Source organism: Mytilus edulis, chromosome 7 (assembly GCF_963676685.1).
Source record: "Mytilus edulis chromosome 7, xbMytEdul2.2, whole genome shotgun sequence".
Classification (NCBI taxonomy): domain Eukaryota; kingdom Metazoa; phylum Mollusca; class Bivalvia; order Mytilida; family Mytilidae; genus Mytilus; species Mytilus edulis.
Window position 1 is genome coordinate 21,958,556 of NC_092350.1, and position 24,342 is coordinate 21,982,897.

The 24,342-nt window shown below is 31.4% G+C and overlaps 1 protein-coding gene across 1 annotated transcript; it reads left to right on the forward strand.

Moving 5' to 3' along the window:
- The first annotated feature begins 928 nt into the window (after positions 1-928).
- Positions 929-7,209, forward strand: LOC139481036 (protein PIF-like). The gene is made up of 7 exons (XM_071264071.1): positions 929-1,064; positions 1,532-2,077; positions 3,213-3,320; positions 3,694-3,888; positions 4,158-4,502; positions 5,644-6,020; positions 6,540-7,209. Exons 1-7 carry the CDS (start codon positions 977-979, stop codon positions 6,753-6,755), a joined length of 1,875 nt encoding a protein of 624 aa, XP_071120172.1. The 5' UTR covers positions 929-976; the 3' UTR covers positions 6,756-7,209.
- The last annotated feature ends 17,133 nt before the right edge of the window (positions 7,210-24,342 follow it).

Below are 24,342 nucleotides of genomic sequence, written 5' to 3' on the forward strand. Positions count from 1 at the left end.
CTTTAATATACTAATTCAAGGTTAAGTGTCTTTGCATGAATATATATAAATATATATTTGACCGTAAAGGTACAAAATTATGTCTGTGTCATTTCACGAATGATTAGAAGAACAACTACATGTTACCTTATGTAGTTGTGAATACTTTATCACATGTTCTGTGAAGTTAATCTGAAAAAAATATAACGGTTGTCACTTGTGAAGCAGGAACTGTTTACCCATTCCTACAACATGAGTTCACCATCTGATTCTTATGGGGTTGCTGCTCAATTTTTAATTTTGTTTTACTTTCTTCATAGTATTATAAAAATGTTTGTAACATAACAGATACCATCAAACACTTTCTAAGAGCAAACAAGTAATTCGCGAATCCGAGGGACTTTTTAAATTATTCGAATCCTGTTTTGTTTTTAACAAGTCAAACGATTAAACAAGTAACATTAACAGTTTAAGGTGAACAACATAGCGTCAAAAGTTCAGCGGTCGTTTTCATCATGTTTATATTATTATCATAATAAATAATAAGCCTCCTACATTTGTTATGGCTTTTCCATGACCTCATCTTAATCTACAAAATATTTAGGGGACTGTCAAATTTGAAAAATGTCTCGTTAATTGTTTAATGTTGATTAAGATAGATACGTGACTATTTTAAGATCGTTTATTCCAATAACGTGTATTTTACCTGTAATATGAAAAACAAGATTTGAAAAAATACATGTATGTCATCAATATAGCGCATTGAAGCATGATTATTGTGTTTGGTCCACCTGACGTATTATTCGCCACGGAATTACGTCAAGGTGTGCTAAAGTGACTGGACTTTTACAGGAACAAGGAAAAAGAAAACTGCAAGCTAATTGAATAGTTTTTGATATAAATTTCTCGCCCAAAATCCAACCAAATCATATTCTACTTGAAAGTTAAACTTTAAACATTATTTTTTCATAGTAGAGATTTATTTAATTTTTACAATATGTTAAAATTACCATATATGAAAGTATTGTTTTGTTCTTTTATATTTTTATATAGTAAGGTATCTTCAAATACAATACCATTGAAAGGTAAGATTACATATAGTTTTATAATTTTTATGATTTTTCATCTTTTGATGAGCAAATTTACAGCTTCATGATAACATTGGTCATATTTCTAAGCATGACAAGTTCTTCTCTTGTTGTTTTTGTGGTGGTTTTTTTTTTGGTTGGAAGGGGATGCAGGCTTGTTTCGTAACGTAAACATACAGATTTTTTTATCTGTATTATTAGAACGAGATATTACAATGATAGCATGTTCAATGTACAAAAAAAATCAGATTCATGTTTTGTGTTCATTGCGTTTTGACGGTTTTGAAAGAAAACTCGACCATTTTGTTCTTGGTTTCTGACTTTTCAAACAGCAATTTTCAAAAGCCATGATAATGCATTCTCATTCCTACTTTGAATGCAAGTTTGTGTTTTAATGTGACCACTTAATATGTATTTACCCGTAACACATGCATTTATTCATAAAAATTTATGTCGTTTTCCAGGATGTCAAGGTAAAATGGATATGATATTTGTGGTAGATGGATCAGATCACAATACTCCATCAGACTTTAACATTCTTAAAGACACCCTGATTGAGCTAGTAGAACGACTTCACATCGGCCAAGGCGGAGCAAGGATGGGACTTATTGTTTTCAGTCAGACTGTAACAAAAGAAATCACAGTCACCGGAAACCAAGCATTACTTAAAAGGGAGATAACTAACCTTAAACAGATCGGCACTGGAGTTAACATAGCAACAGGACTTCAAACTATGATCAAAATGTTCACAGATACTTATAAAAGTGTAGGTGTACCTAAAATAGGGACTGTTATTGCGACCGAACGTTCTACGGATCCAGGACAAACAATTGGAGTTGCATTTGAAGCTAAAAATGAAGGAATCCGTATGAATTCTATTGGAGTATCTACTTTCGCAGATAGGACGGAATTATCTGGAATAGCTAACGCAGATGACAAAGTACTGATGGTCAACACATACCAAGACCTAGCAGATGCTATTGGAAATGTAGTCACAATGGTGTGTCCAGGTAAGGCTATATTTTATTCAATGGTCTTTTTAGATAGTGAAAAGTTTATGGTTTTATAATTTATCATATCGGATTTTTAAAAAGTTAGCACTCTTGAAAAGTTTCATTTAGTGTGGATGCAGACGAAACATCGATGTAGGTAAAATAAGAAAAGGAACCAATCAAAACTAAGAATGTAGAGGCTGAGACTATTAAAAAGCATAGAGACTGGTGTAAAGAACTAGTGTATACAACCATAAATATAAAAGTACAATTTATGTAATACCAGGAGGAGATCATATAAAGGACATATGGTGTATCAGTGCATATATAATTTGTGAATATTGTTTATCATAAGAACAAACCATAAATAGCAATTTGATCTATTGTTTGCTATTGTTTAAGCCATTATCACTTTTATTTTTCGTTTGACAAGTATATAACTTAATCTTGTCCATCGATGATGAAGTCTCCCTTTCTACTGAATATTTTTTAGTGTTGTCAATGATTGCTATTTTTACTTTAAGGTATCGTGTTGATATATTTTATAGAACGTCAATAAATGTTTTCGAACGGACCATTTTATTTGGACATGATTTTAAGCCTGTATGCAATGCTTTATAAGTGCCACTCGTAAAGTGCTTCGTTTCTTTCAAAATTGAAAATAACAAAACACTCTGTTGCTCTGTTTGACCAGTATATTGCTATGATAGTTTCGTTTTACCTGTATGACATGTTCGGTTTTTTTTACCTGTATGGCATGATTGTTTTGTTGTACCTGAATGACCTAATGGTTTGTTTTACATATGCCAGTATGGTCTTTTTACTTATACGTTTGGATTGTTTAGTTGTATATGTTTAGTTTTATATGTTTGCCATGATGGAATTGTTTTACCTGTTTGTCATGACGTTTGTTTTCCCTGTATGACACGATGAATTAACCAATGTGGTATTGTTTAATCTGCATGTCATGATACTTTTGTTCTTCCTGTAAGCTATTGTGGTTGTGTTATAGCTGTCTGCAATAATTTTTCTAGCGGAGAAGAATTTGCCTCTTTATTTATCAACATTTATTTAACCCAAAGCTGTTTTAAGAAACACATTTCCAAAAATAAAGGAACTGATTAATTAAAATATTTGTATGGTTTATTTCTAGCACAAAATTTGACCACATGGATTCCCCCTACTACGACTACATCTACGACTACAACCCAGGCTCCTGAAATAACCACACCTTCACGTACCAAACGGTCGCCTATATCTGGTGAGTACCACTTCTATCATATGATACCACTGAATCGTTGAACTTCTCAAATTCGTAATGGTATCCCATATATTGAGTAAAGACACACAAAAGAAGTCGAAAATGCAACTTAAAGGACATTTTTTAATCAATTTACATAAAGTGTTCAGCGAGTGACTTAATGATGTAAATTATATGCATACGACAGTAGTTCAGGATAAAGCAGATTTTGGTTATACATTAATTCATTTTGTAGTCCAAATTATAAATGTGAAAACCTTTAAGTTGCATACAATTATTTCAATTCTTATAATCAATTACAATTATTAAATCATTATAATACAAAGTACATGTACATAGATTAATTCAACTTCTGTATTGTCTAATGTCATAGGTCCGTGTGAGCATTGTGAATTGAGGAATGGAGTCGGCTACAATCCACATCCAGAAGACTGTGATAAGTTTATCCAATGTTACTTTGGTGAAAACAATGAGATAGTTGGTGCTTACAGACAGTGTCCATGGGGACAATATTGGGACCAGGAAGTTCTCACCTGTCGACCTGCTGAAAATGTTGTCTGTCATAAAGGTATGTAGGATATACATTCAATGCTAATTTTCGTAACCTTTTCTATGCAAATGGCACACTTCAGAAGCGTGCTTATTTATTTAGTCATTCATGGCTTTAAATAAATACTTTGAACGTTTTGCTTTAACTTAATTTACAAGGACAATGATAATCCCGTACTGCTCAATGTAAATTGAGGGAAACTTAGTTTATGATGAGGATATTATTTACCAGAATGAAAGGTTAAATTATTTTAATGAGTCAATTTAATTGTATTTATTTTATTATAGAGAAATGCAGACTGCCTGGTTTGTTGTCCTATCCTTACGGTAATATAAAAAACAACCGTGCTTATTGGAAATGTAACCTTGGAAAGTCTGTTTCTCTGTGTTGTCCAGAGGGATACTTGTACAGACCATATCAAGGATGTGTTGAGTTCAATGGTAAAACTGAAACATGTCCTCCAATTGTTTTTCACGAGGGAGCCTGTGATATGAGACCAGTGTTTGGAAATGCAACTTACTACGAAAGAATAGTTCACGGAAACTGGATTAGAATGCCATGTGCACCAGGGACTCACTATGATCCAACTGAATGTGCATGCAGTTTATTTTATCCAACATACATTAGCAATGGTATGCATTTTATGTATATGTATGTTTTTCGGCAGTAAATGTAGGAAGTATCAAAATATTGATATGTTACATATTCCAGTGGCAAGACATATATATCTAGTTATCAACAGTTTGGTAATCGAAATCTTAAAAAGTTAAGCCGTATGACAAGCCTCGAGTATATCGTGCTTTTCTATATCTGCACATGCATGTACTCAATATGGCTCCAACTATTTACTTTTCAACACGGTGATGATATATACAAGATAAACATACATTTATCACAACTTTATTCTGATAAGTTTTAAAACCTAAATCATCATTTGGCTTGTTTTTCATACTTTCTGTTCTATTCATTTTCAAGTTGGTATAGTATAACGCTGGATATACATGAGGTTGTTGAATTTTTTGTCCTTTGTTGCGTCGTATGCCCTTGAACTTTTTGTACTTTGTTGCGTCGTATGCCCTTGAACTTCATCATTTGTTTTCTGTTGGAATAATAAGGAGCTTTTTTTCACTATAGCACACTGATTGATAACTTATTTTTGTATTATTTCTTAGTATTGTGGGCGTACTTTTGTTATGATTTTTTATGTTTATGATGAGTTAAACGCGTCTTAATTTGCATTGAAGAAAACAATTAGAAGAATGCCATATATTATATCTTTTTACATCAGTTGTCGAAAATATTTTATTAAAAGCCGATTTGATCTAGTGATTGACATTTATCGATTTGTTTAACATGGTACACATCGCCACAATGAATATTTCATTCTTTTAACTTTGAAACATTCCGTATATAGCAATCTATTTTAATCATAGACTGTAATAATTATAATAAAACTGTTATTTAAGGGCATATCTATTATACGTTTTTAATATTTAATAAACAAATAACCTTCAACTTTTAAACGTTTGATTATGATTATTTAAATTCGTATGACTAAATACTTTAAAAAAAAAACCTCGAGATATCAGCGATGGATTGTGTCAAACTTTGTCAAATTACCGAAAATATGATTTTAAGAATGTAACACCAGACTGTTTTTTATACTTAACTTTAGAGCATACGAAAGAAAATAAATACGACTCTCAAATTAACAGCTAAACACCTTCCTAAAATATATATGTATACTAATAAACAGTTTGATTTTTTTTACAGAATGTAAACCCGAGTTGTTCATATCATTTGATGGTACAGAAATCAAAGATGATTCCGGTAAAAACAATTATATAGAAAACCATAACGTTTCAATAAGGAAGATCAATGGTAGTAGTTATGGTTACTTTGATGGAAATTCCAAAATTGTTATTCCAAGATTTGCCAATTTTGAGTCAAAAGACTTTGTTATAAAGATGAACTATTCACACACTCCAAATGATAGATTAGAGTCCCTGATTAGTAATGGCGATGACTGTTGCGACAATGTTCCGTCCATGGCTTTGGTCAAAAGTAAGCGTAATGTCCATTACATGATAAAGACGGTCGATGATAAGACGAGAGAGGATTCAGTGGCCACCTTCCATCTTCCATCAATCGTAAGTAATCAATATATATCATTTCGTGTAATATTCAAATATCATTACAAATTGATGTGGAATAGCAAAATGCAACAATGTCTTGGTAAAAAAATGAATGAACAGAATGATTTATCTTTATGAGAACAGACTTCGTGTCCTAAACCATTACACAACACCTTTTAAGCATGCTCGCATATTAACGGATATTGTAATAGAAATTCTTTAAAGATGTCAACTGAGATTTATTCGATGTAAAAGTCCTTCGAAATTCAAATAAATTACAATTCAGTAAAAAGAAACAATAGTTGCAACTACACAATAAATCAAACGCGTAACACCAACATAAACGTAACATAAATAAATACAAAATAACTCCAATTAGGCATACAGAGAGCAGTTGAGATCAGCTATACATTGAGAGTATGCCTATGTGGTGGTCATTTTTTATCGCCTCTAAGTCAATTTGGTTTAATTTTGTTCATTATTTCATCATATGTCATATTATATGGATAGATAACATTATTATTTTAATTTCAGGCTGATCCTCATAACAACTGGAATGAGGTTTATTATATACATGACAGTTTGAGACTGGAAGGTAGAAGTAATGGTATAAGACAGGAAGATTTTGCAGTTGGTAAAATTAAGAAAACAAAAGCTGGATTACAAATAGGAGCTGGAAGACTTTTTCAAAATTTCACAGGATTGATAGACTATGTAGCAGTCTATCTGTGTAGACCTTCACATCTGTAAACTAAATCAAGATAAATATGAATGAAAAGTATTAAATTAGATTAAGATTTAGAGATTTGATGAACCTATAAAATTGATGATAAAAGTAGGTAATGATCTCCTTTAAGTAAATTCCAAATAACATGTCTGTGATATTCTATTGTTTATATGTATAAAATGTGATTTTTTTTATTTATGTATATATTTAACTATTTAAGTTCAAGCGAGCATAATGTATCAAATGCTTACTGTTGTATCAGTCGATCATTCTGATTGATTAATTATGTGTCCCAAGATTCTTTGCTTTAATTGTATTTAAACTTATTATTGTACCTCACATAGCAGCTGTAAATATACCATCAATATTATCATATAGCAATTACAAATTTGTATGTTTATCATTTTAATTAATACATTGTTGTAGAAACGTATTTAATTTTTTGTTGATTTTTTAATAAAAATACATGAGACTATTTGTGTTTGTCCGATTTGTATCAACGGTATCGAAAAGATTTAACAAGACCCTGTTATTGCATACGTCGAATTTCAGTCCCTTAATTAAGATATATACCTCAAGTCATTAAAAATCTATGGCATCAAATTCTTTGTTCAAAACTCTTCAGACGCACCAAGTTTGTTAATTGTATTTTTAGCTCACCTGGCCTAAAAGGCCAAGTGAGCTTTTCTCATCACTAGGTGTCCGGCGTCCGTCGTCGTCGTCGTCCGTCGTCGTTAACTTTTACAAAAATCTTCTCCCCTGAATTTACTGGGCCAAATTAAACCAAACTTGGCCACAATCATCATTGGGGTATCTAGTTTAAAAAATGTGTCCGGTGACCCGGCCAACCAACCAAGATGGCCGCCATGGCTAAAAATAGAACATAGGGGTAAAATGCAGTTTTTGGCTTATAACTCAAAAAACAAAGCATTAAGAGCAAATCTGACAGGAAAAAAATTGTTTATCAGGTCAAGATCTATCTGCCTTGAAATTTTCAGATGAATCGGACAAACTGTTGTTGGGTTGCTGCCCCTGAATTTGTAATTTTAAGGATATTTTGCTGTTTTTGGTTATTATCTTGAATACTATTATAGATAGAGATAAACTGTAAACAGCAATAATGTTCAGCAAATTAAGATCTACAAATAAGTCAGATGACTGAAATGGTCAGTTGACCCCTTTAGGAGTTATTGCCCTTTATAGTCAATTTTTAACCATTTTTCGTAAATCTTAGTAATCTTTTACAAAAATCTTCTCTGAAACTACTTGGCCAAATTAATCCAAACTTGGCTGAAATCATCTTTGGGGTATCTAGTTTCAAAAATGTGTCCGGTGACCTGGTCATCCAACCATGATGGCCGCCATGACTAATAATAGAACATTTGGGTAAAATGCAGTTTTTGGCTTATAACTCAAAAACAAAAGCATTTAGAACAAATCTGACCGGAGGTAAAATGTGTATTAGGTCAAGATCTATCTGCCCTGAAATTTTCAGATGAATCATACAACCTGTTGTTAGGTTGCTGCCCCTGAATTGGTAATTTTCAGGAAATTTTGCTGTTTTTGGTTATTATCTTGAATATTATTATAGATAAAGATAAACTGTAAAAAGCAATAACGTTCAGCAAAGTAAGATTTACAAGTAAGTCAACATAACATGACCGAAATGGCCAGTTGACCCATTTAGGAGTTATTGCCCTTAATAGTCATTTTTTAACCATTTTTCGTAAATCTTAGTATCATTTACAAAAATCTTCTCTTCTGAAACTACTGGGCCAAATTATTCCAAACTTGGCCACAATCATCATTAGGGTATTTAGTTTTAAAAATGTGTCCGGTGACCCGGCCAATCAACCAAGATGGCCGCCATGGCTAAAAATATAACATAGGTGTAAAAAGCAGTTTTTGGCTTATAACTTAAAAACCAAAGCATTTAGAGCAAATCTGACACTGATCAAAATTGTTTATCAGGTAAAGATCTATCTGCCATGAAATTTTCAGATGAATCGGACAACCCGTTGTTGGGTTGCTGCCCCACAATTGGTAATTGTAAGGAAATTTTGCCGTTTTTGGTTATTATCTTGAATATTTATGTAGATAGAGATAAACTGTAGACAGCAATAATGTTCAGCAAAATAAGATCTACTAATAAGACAACATGACCAAAATTGTCAATTGACCCCTTAAGGAGTTATTGCCCTTTATAGTCAATTTTTAACATTTTTCATAAATTTTGGTAAATTTAAAAAAAATATTTTCCACTGTAATTACTGGGCCAAGATCATTATAAATAGAGATAGTTGTAGCAACAAGAATGTTCAGTACAGTAAGATCTACATACACGTCACCATCACAAAAACACAATTTTGTTGTGAATTTATCTGTGTTCATTGTTTAATATGCACAAAGACCAAGGTGAGCGACACAGGCTCTTGAGAGCCTCTAGTTTTATTTACTTGAACTTAGACGATACCGTTCACTTTGGACTGTAGGCTCCGAGAGTAGAACTAGCTCAGTTGTCAGTGCTTTGCAGCTTACCTAATTCACAGCAAATCTTTTCCTGTAATAAATTAGTATTTATTAAAGAGCTTAGGTTCCAACTATCTCTGGCAATTGACCTTATAAGGTTTTGACTCTTTATAACCTCCTCAAGTATTTATCTATCTTTTTCTTGCAATCTTTTCATGTGATGATTTTATTGAAAAGCATTTCGAAGGCATCGAAATAACAAATTGAAATTGATGAATATAAAGTCTTGAGTCTATATTAATTTTTCTATTTTGTTATTATTACTTTAATTGCATTGCAAAATGTCTTGGTGTCTGTGATATTGTGTTGATAGGATGTACCCGTTTATTTATAGTTTGAAATTGAGAATTTTCACCAAAGTTGCACTCATATTGATCTACACGATAGGTACTGTTAATAAGGCAGGATCTGCTTAGACATATGGAACACCTGATAACATCCGTAGTTTTTGGTGTTGCTCAGTCTTAATTTTCATTGTAGGAATTGTTTGTCCTTTCGCCGTGGTTTTTTTTTTTTTTTTTTTTTTTTGTAACTACCCAAGCTACTTGATAAATAAATTAGGTATTGACAAATCACTTGGAAACGCATCATAAACCTCACGACATGGAAAAATTCTGAATAATCATTGGTCTGTTCAATGTTGTTTTTTTGGGGGTTTCAAACAAAAATAAAGAACTGGTTCTTCTTTCATTGTATAGGTGCCTAAATTAAATAAAGGTCATGAAACAAACTTTATATTGGTAAGTCTTCCAACTGCTCCACGAAACGTCTTAATCAGCAATCAAAGCAAAACCTCAAAGTTATTGTTATACTAACTTATTTGTTGTCGGCTTGAATTTAATGTGGATACTTTGAAAGTAGAAAGATTTATAAGAGTGCATACAATCAAATTCTCTTTAAATTTGCAATATTATAAATTCATCCGACCTTTTTTTTCCTTTACACAAGTACTCTTAATTCAACTTTAAAACAAATTGAAATAGTTGGTTCTGATTTGTTTCATAAAAACGAATGACTAACATAGATACAAGTATCTTATGTTTGAGAGAGGTATAACTCGTACTTTTGTAAACAAATCACATTGATTCAAACAAAGCTTTCCTTGTAAATGACATTATGAAGAGGCTTGATTTCTTGATTGACGACATATTTGCTATGAATACGTGTTTTTCAACAAACAATCGCCATTCCCATGGACACCGACTGTGCTCCCCTTTTTGTCGATTTGTTTCTGAACACATATCAGATAAAGGCAACAGTAGGATACCGCTGTTTTATAGCCATAAATCGGTAATACGTAAATAAATCCGGGTTACAAAGTAAAACCGAGAAAACACATCAACTATGAGAGGAAAACAACGAAAGCCAATATACACAGAAACGGATTATTACGGCTGATATTTTGAGAAGAATGAAAAACTACAAGCATTATTTTTTACCTTTAATTTCCACTATATATATGGTGTCCTCTCACTAAATGATATAAAGTTAGGTGACTATGTTGATCGCATCAATCCCATCGAATTTTTTAAAAAAAAGGACACAATACATACAGTTAATTCCGAATTTGTTGTATATATCTCCTAGTCAATAAGATATTCAAGAGTTTGCATTTCTTACATGATTTTCTTGATAGAGAGTTGCTGCTTACTATGAAGCGATCAAACAAAGAGTTCTAAAACGTGAAGTTGATATCATCCCTTTGAAAACGGACAAAATGACGAATTGGTTGACAATTATTGAATATCTTGTTCACAGATGACGACGGATTTGGTCCAATTGTCGTAACAACAATTCTGTCTTCTTGTCCTGGGTTATTATATACCGAACAGAATTATCCCTGTGTTTGTAAAATCATGATTAATGCGACATGTATCATATAGAAAGTAGGATTTGCTTACTCTTTGGAAGCACCTGAGGTTATTCCCAGTTTTTAGTGGGACTAGTGATTCTTGTTCCTTATTTTTCGATGTTTTGCTTAGTGTACTCTGCATTTGTCTTTCATTATTTCATATTTGAGATTCAAACAGCATTTGTGTATATAACTGATGAAATAAACCAAAGACAATACATCATTTGTTCGGATTCTAACGCTTTAATATTTTTCTAATGACAGTCTGAGTTTTGATTCTGATATATTTTGTTTACTTTAAATCCGATTAAAAATAAAATGGTTTTTGTGGCTAATTTGATATTCTGGTGCAGTGTAAGAAACTTGTTGAACCTTTTCAAAAAAGTTTTTGAAAAACCAACCCAATTAATCATAATAAAGTAAACCGCCATGAAACAAACACTGTGAAAACGTATTGTTGTCACACGAACATGTTTATTTCCTTCTATTTTGCCTCAGTTGAGATCTAAACAAAAGAATACAAAATAGGTGTTGCATTGTAAAAGATTTCCTTACCACAAAACCACCGACGTGCAAAAATAAAATTAAAATGAAGCTTTGTTATTTGAAAAATGTTTATAAAAATCGAAAAACCACAGAAGAGCCATATTTAAATTTGACCTTCTGATCTATGAAAAGTGTAGGAATTGCTAAATAAAGCATGTTTTGTGGGTTACCACAATGAGACATTACATCATTCGCCATCTTCGTCATCGTGGTTATTCTTAGCATGATGCTCTACTGCCATGTAATCATGGAATTCCTTTATAGAACATGAATAATTAGGCAACATTGGGAACATTTATCGTGGTGGTGTATAAGGATCAGGGGTATATTGCTTGTTAATTTAACTTTTGCTTTTAGATAAAACAAAATCTAGTTCTTTGCATCACTGTAGATATAGAAAATAGTAAAAAGATCCCAAGAAGACGGTCAAAACCACCAACTATAGGAATTAGACAATAACATGCAAAAAAATCCAAAACATAATACAATACAAAGTTCAGAGAAACAAAGCTGAGAAACAAATAACCTCCATCTTGTTAGATTTATAACAATGTACATTTTAAAATTAAAATCAAAATACATGTGTAACAAGTTTGATTAATAGGGGCTTCAAATAAAAAGGGACATAATTATACATCAGATAATGTACTTTCATTGGCCAAGTCTCATCCATGTTATAAAACTTCATATGAAAGAATAAAAACTAGTATATGCCAATACACATAATAAACAGCGCCTGATGATGTTTCATAACCTGACCGGTTTCGGTCCAAAAGTGACCTTCATCAGAAGCAGAATGGTAGATTAATGTTTGCACCCTATTTATATAGATACGAAAACATTTTTCCCAACTGATACTCATAACTAATATGGCTTCTACTTCTGAAACCTCAGTTTGGAGCAAATGTGTTTACAGACCTTTTATTTCAGTACACCTTTCCTATATTACCTAATAAATTTTTATACTCATTTTACCTACTACACATAAAATAAAATACATTTCTAGGTTGAATGCAAAAATGTATAATTGTTTTTTTTTTAATTCTTTAATGATGTTTACTTTTCATGATCTGTTGTATTGGTTTTTTTAATCTCAGTTCTGTCAAATTTCAATTACGACGTCATTTTTCATTTTGTTTTTCATTTGAATTTTCGTTGTTACATATTTGTTTGGTGATTGAGATTATAACACGAAAAATGTAGACTGCTGTATATTTGACATTTTTACCTATTATATCTGTTTGATTTATTCACACATCGTTGTCAATATAATGGAATTTTATGCGACTGTCGTACAAGTAGGAGGTTTAGCTAGCTATAAAACTAGGCTTATCAACCATTTTCTACTTACGAAAATACTTGTACCAAGTCAGGAATGTGACAGTTGTTATCTATTCGTTTGATGTATTCGTTTGATGTATTTGAGCTTTTGATTTTGACATTCGATTAGGGATTTTTCGATTTGAATTTGCCTTGAAGTTCAGTATGTTTGTGATTTTACTTTTTCCATTGTAAAATTTTGTAAGGCCACGAAAAACGGCGACCATGCATGAGGACGTCACAGATAAAGACTATCCTGTTCCTGATCACCTGATTTTGCTATGCTAAAGGCTTCATGATGGTTTACATTATTTATTTATTTTTGTTTTTTTTTCGTTGTTTGTATATTGTGTTAGTTTCTGCTTTTTGTTTTCTTATCCTCGTGTATATCTAAGTGCTGCCTTATCCATATTTTTAATGTGAACTTTTATAAGCTTTTCGCTTTTCTTTCATAATTGCTTGATATGCTACTCTGTTTTCTTGTTATTTGTATCCCTATTGTAATCTTTAAATTCCTTTAAACATAATCTACAATTAATCAGCGACTAAGTGTACTTTTGTAGAAAATGCTTTCTAGTGAGATTTATAAACTATAAATTATTGGCTGTCATGTATTTTTGATAACTATCTACATCATTTTTAGCTATATGTACTGACATGTCCTCATCGTGCATAGAATGTGCCATGGATATTGAAAAAAGAAAAAAATCCGCCATAAAGTTGGAAACTAGAAAAATTGCAAAACATTTGGATTCTAAAACATCTGCAATAGAAAGAATGACGTCATATTGACCATATACTTGTAATCTGTCATAGATTTGGAACCCGCTATGAATGTGAGTCCTATATCTATAACCAATTTTTCATTTTTAGAATGAACTGCAATGTGTTATAAATATCAAACTACTTCATGATATGGAGATTTGTAAATAAAGATGCAGATATCAATTAAAGTTAATAGAGACTGGCCATATATATTGAAAACAATGTTTTGAATAGATATTATGGTGGTTTTTTAAAAGCTACCTCAATAGTTATCAAAGGTACCAGGATTATAATTTAATACACCAGACGCGCGTTTCGTCTACATAAGACGCATCAGTGACGCTCATATCAAAATATTTATAAAACCAAACAAGTACAAAGTTGAAGAGCGTTGAGGATCCAAAATTCCAAAAAGTTGTGCCAAATACGGCTTTGCCTGGATTACGAAAATCCTTAGTTTTGAGAAAAAATGTGAAAATTTTGAAAAATATCATGCAATATCATACTAGTTTGTTAATACACTGGGAAGATCTGTTGTTATGATTCATATATGTTTTTCGTTGTCAGTAAGGGACGTCTCTCTGATCAAAAATCAATTTTACTGAATTGATTGAAAGATCTAGGACGCCTGATAGTTGTGGTTGAATTCCCTTACATTTAGTCATACAGTTGATACATTACACAAGTTATATTTGAAAAATTATTAATGATAAAAATAGTGATATCTTGTTTAAGATAGAAAACAAATAATACAAGCTAACACCTACGATCTGACTAAATATAACAAAAACAACAACAGGTAAATTTTGCAATTCTTGTTTGTTTTTATTTCCATCAATTCATCAATTCATCAAGACTTTTTGCTATAAATATAAAAATGCATCAATGGTTTTAAAGTTTATGATTATTTGGATGTAATTTATGACTTGTTTTAACTGTTTATTGCTGCCATATAAAAACAACTAGGAAATCAAAATGTTTAATTTGACAAGGTGTTACTTTAAAAAAAAAAACAGCAATAACAAATACCACAGACATACACAAAACTCAATTGAATGAAATACTATCTATTTCAAACGAAAATATATATATATATATGTTCTGAAATCAAACGACCCTTTAAAACAAATCACAAAAATACTGAACTCCGATGATAATTCAAAAGTCTAAAAAAAAATGGCAAAATCAAAAGCTCAAACACATCAAACAAACGGATAACAACTATCAAATTCCTTAATTCGAACATGCAATTTCTTATGTAAGGAATGGTGGATTGAACCTGGTTTTATAGCTAGCTGAACCTCTCACTTGGCTGACAGTCGCATCAAAACGATGCGTGAACAAACAGACGTAAAAGGTAAAAATGTTAAAAATAGGGGTACAACAGTCAAGATTGTGTTATAATGTTAAGTCATTTTACTACGATTGTAATCAATCGATATTTTGAGACAAAAATATGTAACTGTCAAATCGCACTTAGAGGTCATTATTTGAATTTAAATATATCGAGGACATAGGTACGAAGGTATGTTTCCACAACTTTTCCTCTAATAAACCTCTGATAGTACTTAAACTAATATCATCAAAGATACAAGGCTTATAATTTTGTACACCAGACTCGTCTTAATTCTATTCCCAATGCACAATTGAAAGATCAAATACATCGTTTCATTAAAACAGACATGTATGTACAAACATAGGAATCGTAGATACAAATTCTTTAAAAATGCAGGAATTGTATGCATAGCAGGAGACACGTGCACTTCTGCAAAAATTGTTGCCTTTCGAACTTGTCTTAACGGCTCCCTTCTCAACGGAAGTACATAATTTCTCATTTTTTAATACAATTTAACAAATTCTGTCATGCCATATAATTTTATAAGTCAAAATTTTACACCTCCCAAATGCTCGGTATAAAGATATTGATAAAAATATAACCTACCTATGTAAAACCAAGTTTGAAGCATGGCATGGAAGAGAAACAGAATACAGATTAGGCGGAAGTACATGCATTAATTTGAAAACTGTATTTTATTCTTTATGTAGTATTAAGACGTACCTACATTAAAATCTGACAGATATTTACTTTTTAAAAAAATAAACGTATTTCAAAAGAAAAAAGAAAATGCAAAAACCTTTTTAAACCTTATGACTAATTTGCAAAATTCTTCAATCAGCTATACTGGAACACAGGGTTCTAGACAATTTTCAAATCAAAGTGTGATAAAGCTGAATCAGGTATTACTTATTCGGCGACAAATTGACCTTGCTTGTTAAATCAGACGACATAAATTTTAAAGAATTTATTTGATATGTTATATGTATTCTATCATAGCAATCATTTATAGATCATTGTATTTAACATCGATCAATGTCAAAATTTTTAAATTATAAAATATAATGTTTTCAAAATCTCAGTTTATGATTCATAATTATTATAATTTGGCAGACTCTTAACAAAAATAAAATTCAATAATTGATTGGTTACTTGAAAGAAAAGATGATTTTGACGTCATATGTAACAATGTATGCTGAGATACAAACTATGGAAAAACCATTAAGAGTGCTTCACATAACACTTACCAGATATAAGTATTATTTTATACCACAGATATTGTCGTGTGCTGGTATGAGTCGACAATGATTATTGTCGAAAATTCGGGGAACAAATTATTGCATGTGACAAAAAGTCCCAAATTATAAAGACACCTTTGCATTCACTTATTTACTACAATGACAACATCCTTTCTCTTGAACATCCCGTTTACAAGAAACGTAGAAAAGCATCGACATTATTCAGGTCCGTACCGTTCATAACTCATTGGATACACCAGTGCTCTTTATGGGGAAAATGTTGGTACACTTGTCACCAACAACACACAATTATGTTTGTTTTTCTTATGATTTTCACGAGGGTAGGCTTTTCTCGAACACGATGCACTTTTGTATTTTTGACAACAAAAAAATATACAATCATAATTAATATCTTTCTATAAAAAACTTGCATATCATTTTTCTCATGTATTAAAGCGATGCCGGTACACAGAATGTTACCATCCACCTTTTGGTCATTGCTTCGAAACAGTCAATATTTTAATTATACTTTCTTACTTTGCATCATGATGCCAAACTTTCAGATTTACTTAATATACACGACATCTGGATTTTTTTTTACTGATGATTAGACCGACATAACATGTGTTTCCATTTACTGGAAATAATTGCCACTGGACGTTTAGTAACACAAAAATGAATCAATCAATCATTTTGATGAAGTGACATTTATATTTAAAAACTAGTTTAAGAGAAGATGAGACACTATATACAAAACATCAGAAACCCTGATTGGTAAAAATAACAGTAAGGTATCCATGCACATTGTTGACTTCGCCTTATACTAGTAATCAAAATTGATAAATCTGTTATTACGCATTTTATTTTTTCTATCTGCATAACACACGAATATTTTTGTTTACATTTTCTGTAGCTGATGTGTTTCCCTCAGTTTTTGTTTGTTACCCGGGTTTGTTTTTGCTTACTCGAATTATGACTATTGAACACCAGTAAATAAACTCATCATAGATACCAGGATTGAATTTTGTAATTACGCCAGACGCGCGTTTCGTATACAAAAGACTCATCAGTGACTAAGTTGACTTCCTCTGTATTCTATGACTGTTTTGTCTATGTTTTATGAATTATCGCATGTCTTCTTGTTATGCTACATGCTGACTGTTAATAAAACTTATTTATTCTTATGATTAATGTTTTATTCGAGAATACAAATGGTATTGCTTCTAAAATAATAAGAGAATTGCATTATCTCGTAACAAAAGAATGAATAGTCACCGGTGTTATGATAAAGATTCTGCTAACATTAAAATCCGTGCAAACAATTTTTCCAACCTCATCGTTCCGTAGTAGATATGAAACACGTATAACAAAAATACCGAACTTCAGAGCAAATTTAAAAGATGAAGTCAATACAAACATTATCAACCAAACATTATTAATCAACGGAACGATTAGAAATCAACTGTCATATTTGTGACTCAATAAAGACATTTTCCGAAGAAAATGGTGTTATACCTGGTTTTATATCTACCTTAAACTTTTACTTGTGTGACAGTTGTTCATAGTTCCATTATGTTGGCAAAATTTGGCGAGTAAAACAAACAGACATAATAGGCGAGTGAGACAATATATGAGATTCAGAAGCCAAAACTGAGTAAACATACATCACAGACACACCACATAACTGATTAAACATGGATCATTTAATGGGACATTGGCTGACAAATTCATGTTCACCAACTTGACTTACTAATCATATTTGATTTATAGCATCATAAAACGTATATCAAAATTACAAACGCCATCTAATTAACTATCGAGATGAGCTTCCGAAGACTGCCAACGGTCACATAACCTGATAAAACATAGATATAAATATATAGCAACCTCGTGTAATTGCTTTTCTAGGTCTGTTTGATACAATGTTTATATAAAACAAAATAATTATTGTTTTTACCTGTATAAGAATGTTTTTTTGTAAATCGAATCAGTCAACGAAATGGTTAACCTTTGTTTCAATTTCAATGTTGACATTCTTTTCCTATTAATGACCGAACAAGACTAATGCATGCGCAAAAAATCTCTAGATGATGGGTTGAATTGAAGGTCATAGGAATGCAGTTTCAATAAGGTTGAATAATTGACTTGCAAGAGAATAATTCATTATCGATATCTCATGGCTTATTTTGAAAAGAATTGAACCACATTGGCTGCTAAAAGGTAATAATTATTTCATTAATACATTTTTATTAATGATTGAAACAAACTCATTCGTATTCCAATCTTTTTTTATATCTCTTAGCTAGTTACACTTTAAAAATATATAGGTAATTTTGGTATCAAATAAAAGCTGAGAGGCTGGCGATGTGATTATTATATATCTTACACTTGTTGACTATAACTTTGAATAATAAAAAGTTTGCATGCAATTTTAAAAAGAGAACTCATTTTGCCTGTTTGTCAGATCTGAAATACCCTTTTGTACTTCCGAAGTTCCGGAAACCAGTTCTTTCTTATATGCCTTAATAAGTACAAGCCACCATAAAATGTTGATTTGACATTGTTGATTGTCACTTTGAACTTAATACAAAATAGCCTGATATAATAGCCTGATAGTGCCTGTTTGAAATTGTAGAAATTAACATAGAAAGCAATAGGATCATGATTTAGTTGTGTACTTCATTTTTTAATGAAATCAGTCTTTCTTTTCTTTGGTACTACCGCAAACTAAGGACGATAAAAAAATCTCCAGTCTGTATACTGGATACCCAAAACTGAACAAAACTCCTTATAGCCTTTAGAACTATCTACAGCCTGGTCGATAGGATGTTCGACTAAACAACTTTTTAAATTCTTATATCAATTTTTCTATAGTAAATATAGTCTTCACACATATTGTTATGATGTGTATTCAACAAACTGTGGATTCTTAAATCTGTTAAGTTTTACCTCAAAATAATCAATCGAAATCGTTGCATTTTCTCTATAATATCAAACTTTAATTCTAATTGACAGATTGACTACATTGTCATATTGAATAAAGCGTTGTTTTCTGCAAAAATTGGGATTAAATATGTAGGACTCAAATCTTTGGTGGGTTCCAAATCTATTGCAGATTCCTAATCTATGGTAAATATGACGTAATGCCATTTTAAATCTATGACAGATTTTTTAAAACCCAAAATCTCCACTTCTAAAAACAGCTGTGCCTTTCTTTGTCGTGGGATTCGGACGGTACGTCACATAATTAATACCCCTTCTGTGGATAAAAGATCTTCCTTTAAACCTTTTGCAAAATGACAGATTTTTGAAAACCCTAATCAATGGCGAGTTTTTATGCAAATGCCATAGACTTGATTTGTTTTGCGTTTGTAATGTCATATTAACCATAGATTAGGGATCTGGCATGGATTTAGAACCCGCCATAGATTTGAGTCCTATAAATATACAAATTTCTTTTTTTAGGTCATGAGTTTTTAAATTCTAGAATAAAAAATACTTGCTCCAATAATAAATACAAATGAATGCAATTAACGTTAGGACTAATTAAACCCTTCAACAATGAGGAAAATCCTGACCTATTTTAAACTCGGTCATTGCTTAGAAACAATTCAAAAGAGACAACCAACAGCACTTATGTCACGAAGAAAAGAAACACAAATACGACAGACAGCAACAACCTACAACCACATGCTTCTGACTTTGAAATATGAAAAAAGTCAAACAGCAAAAGTACCAAACTTCAATGAAAATTCAAATCGAACAGTCCCTTATCAAATAGGAAAACCGATAGCTCAAATATATGGTACTTGAAAACAGGCGTTGATGAAAAGTGGTGAGAAATTATATAATAAATCTATAAAATGAAAGACAATTTGTTCAAAACGTTCGAAGCATCACACCAATATTTCCGTCTTTGATAGTTTGACGTTAAAGGGAAATTCACTTCCATTATATAGAGAGTTCTCGAAAGTTGACGGTTGTATCTGATTGACAGTAAGCTGGTTGGAAATTTAATTGACAGAAAAACTCAACTTTGTTCCAAAATATCAAAACCCATACCAGACAATCTCAACCTGACATACCTTATAGCATATTTTGATTAATAAAATTATATTCGTAAAGAAATAGCAAAATACTGTTATCATACGTTCATATAAACAAAAAAAAACCACTAATTTCCTGATCAATACGTGACGTATCGATGAACTCGTCGTTATCTTGTCTAAACCAAAACTAACTGCTTGTCTGCACTTTCCTGCAGGCCGATGTCCTTGCATATCACATTGATCCGAGTTTTGAACGAGACATGCTCTTATTCTGTTATCTATGGCATGGTATTTTCCTATTTAACAAAATATTTACAGATTGACATTAAATAGGTGAAAAGTCGACCTACTATATCTATATTTGAATATTTTTTACCAGAAAAGCTCATCAGGAAGTGCCAGTAAACTTTATTCTCGCTAAATCATTTGGTTGAGATTTGATGGTTTACCAGGCGTGCTTTGTATAGTTATTCATTTCCTTGATTAGAACTAACTTTTATCTTAGTTTTAATTCGTAAGGTGTTTGGTGTTTACGTGTGGAAAATCACATTCTCATCGAAAGCGGATAGCTGTCACAATGGTAAACATAAAGCATTTCTTCGTGCATTTAGTTAGATTAGTTTCTATAAAACACATTTGGTATAAAATAAAACGTTCGATAAAGATCATATTATGGTTACAAGAAATGATTCGTCTATATGCAAATGTATGCTTTCGCGTGGAACGGAGAACATTTTAGAGTTTTGCCATTCTCCATTCTCAAAGTTCTTATTTTGGTGCTCTAATCTATAATTAAATGAAAACTTTCACACAATATATATCATTATAAATTTAAAGCGTAGTTTTAACCCTTTAACAGAATTGTTCATCGTTTAGAATTAATGAATACTTCTGCGTGCAAATCATTTAAGTTTCGGCATAAACCATACTGATTGAACACGTATCATTGATTAATGGTTATGTTTTGACATGTAAGATAAAAGAATATAATTTTATAGTAACTTATTTGAATTAACCATTAAATGAGATAAAGGTGCAAGATACCAAATTTAACAAAACAACCTGGGATTTATTTTCAAGTTGGAGACGAAAATATTATTGATTTTAACATGTCCCTAATTTTATATGTATCCATGAAAATGCAATAAAAACGAACAATGATAGTTTTTTTTAAATAAATCTGTCAATACAAATGTCAGGAAAATCCAGAATACTAGCAATAGACAATAGAGAATACACACTAGATAGCTATGTGGTATGTGTTTCCTTATACGGTACTTTTATTTTCTTAGTGCAACAAGTTTACGTAGATAAGTAGTGCATTCATAAAGCATTGAACGGAAACTAGGGTAAACCATGTAAATAAATATATAATAGGTAAATTGTGTTTCATTTCTTTGTTTCCTCTGAATCATAAAGTAGCACGTACTTCTATTGTTACCTCGGGATTTCCCTTTAAAGTCGAACTATCATAGACAGAAATATTGGTGTGATGCTTGGAACGTTTTAAAACAAATTGTTTTGCATTTTACAGATTTTTTATATAATTTCACATCACGTTTTATCTACGCCTGTAATATCAAGTACCATATGTTTGAACTTTTTATTTTCCTATTTGATTAGGGACTTTCCGATTTGAATTTTCCTTGAAGTTCGCTATTTTTATTGTTTTACTTTTTTCATATTTCAAAGTCAGGACATGTAATTCAATGGTTGTAGGTATTTGCTGCCTGTTATATTTGTGTTGGGGTTTTTTCATGACATAAGTCATGCTGTTGGTGGTCTCTTTTGTCAGCTATCTAACAATAAGTTGTATTGCACACCAAACTATCAAAACTACTAACTGTGTATTGGTACCTTAAACATACAGCGCTCGCTCGACTTAACGTCTACAGTTCTAGACCTTGCATCTTCAGTGGTATACTTTATTTCTCAATCACTTACTTAAAATCTTCAACCTTTTAGTGCTAGAACTTAACATCTCGTTTTTCTTGGCTTTAGAAACCACTGCTCTTAAGTATTTGTATTTATACACCTACATAACTTGATCATACAAAACTAATGTAAAATCGAAAACATGCTATTAATGACAACCACTATACAAAGGGTCGTGTCTGATTGACAATTAGCTAGTTGGAAGTTTTATTTGACAGAAAATCTCAACATTTTCTAAAATATCACAACCGGTACCAGACAATCTCAACCTGACATATTTATAGCATATTAAGTTTAATAAAATTGCAGTGGCACCTTTGTTATCCGACACAATGGAGGGCCAGGAAAAAAATTCGATTATGTAGAATATCGGAATACTCAGGTTTTTTCTGCAAAGATGGGCATATGTTGTGATCTGGTATTTATGATGAGTTTATTCAGTCATATGTGGGATGATATTCTTCTATGTTACAAAATATTAACAGATTACCAGAAAAATTCCACAGGAAATGCCAGAAACTTTTTTCTCGCTAAACAATTTGGTTGAGATTTTATAGTTTACCAGGCATGCACATGTAATTGAAGTAATGGTCAGTGTTTAACTGATGCAAAACAGGCATTATAATGTGATGCTTTATCTTGGATTACCCGTAAGCAAACCCAATTTAGAAATACCACATAAACCAAGAACATACACGAAAGAAAAGAATTTAGAATATAACAAATTTGTCCCTTTCTCCTTTTGGTATTTAAACCAAATAGGAAGATGAAAATGTTACGTCTTCATATTAGATTCCAAGCTTGAAGAGAAATCAAATTTAACAACGATGTATAATTATGATAAGCTATGTATTCTCAGATAGTGATATCAAACAGAAGTGAATTATTGATTATTCTTAAGATATGTTTATGACGAAACTTAAATGCTTTGCACGCAGAAGCTTCAAGCACATATATTACAATATTGCAATAAAATCAAAACTTTTGAGTTTGCAACACAGTTCACTTCCTGTCCTTAATGTTTTATTAAAAATCGACTACATCTTCTGACTAAACGTTAATTTTTCTACCAATATAGAAATAGAAGATTCAATTTTTCTAACTTTGGTCACGAATAAAAATTCTATTTTGAAGAAAATCACACTGATATAACAACTAAAACACCGATAAAAAATCATCGATATAAGACGATATCATCATAATATTTTTTTTTCATTTAATTTGCGTCATATTTGTCTAGTCATTGTGGATTAATATTACAACATACATTTGTATCCCAATAAATACTAAGTGTGCACCCTAATTTTTCAACCTTCTTGTATTCAAACGCAGTACAATTAAAACAAAAGTGTTAAAGACAATTACAAAAACTATCTAGCCAAATAATTTGATGTCATGTTCAGGTATACTGATTATAACATGTTGCTAACTAACTGCATACATTTCATATACCAAAGTCAACTTTGCATAGATAATACCTACGAAACTTGAAGGTGTGTTTCTGTCTGTATCTTTTTCTGAAGTTTTACATTTATGAAACAAGGATATATTACAAACATGACGCTTTAAATTTCCCAATGTTAGCTTCGCAGTATTAAGTATCAACATATCCTCTGACCCGTTGTAATTTGTATGGCGTTTACCTATATAGCTGATATCATAGGTGCGTGAATTAAAGCAATCCAAGATATGATTAATGAATAAATGAAAATATTAAATGTGGGTATACCGTAGTAGTCTACTATTGATACAACATTTTTGGTTAAAAACAATTGTTGTATTGATTTTGTCTCATATGAATACAATTTTTTGTTAAACGTCAGCCCATGGGGATGCACAATTAATATGTTTACCTATGGGAGTATGAAAAATCAATCCACCGATCTCGAAAAAAAATAATATCTCTTTCATCAATAAATTCCACCAATCAAGTAATATAGTTTTAGGTATATTGGATGTTTGGGTAAGTTGTTCATCACAAACGATGTAAACAATATTCTATTCGAATTCCTTTAATCTTCAAAGAAGTCCAAATTGTAT

What these genes read in the sequence shown, in the direction of transcription:
- LOC139481036 (XM_071264071.1), top strand. Translation starts at nt 977, where the DNA reads ATGTTAAAATTACCATATATGAAAGTATTGTTTTGTTCTTTTATATTT. An exon ending in AAATACAATACCATTGAAAG is followed by an intron (nt 1,065 to 1,531) that starts GTAAGATTACAT and finishes GTCGTTTTCCAG; the next exon opens with GATGTCAAGGTAAAATGGAT. An exon ending in AGTCACAATGGTGTGTCCAG is followed by an intron (nt 2,078 to 3,212) that starts GTAAGGCTATAT and finishes GTTTATTTCTAG; the next exon opens with CACAAAATTTGACCACATGG.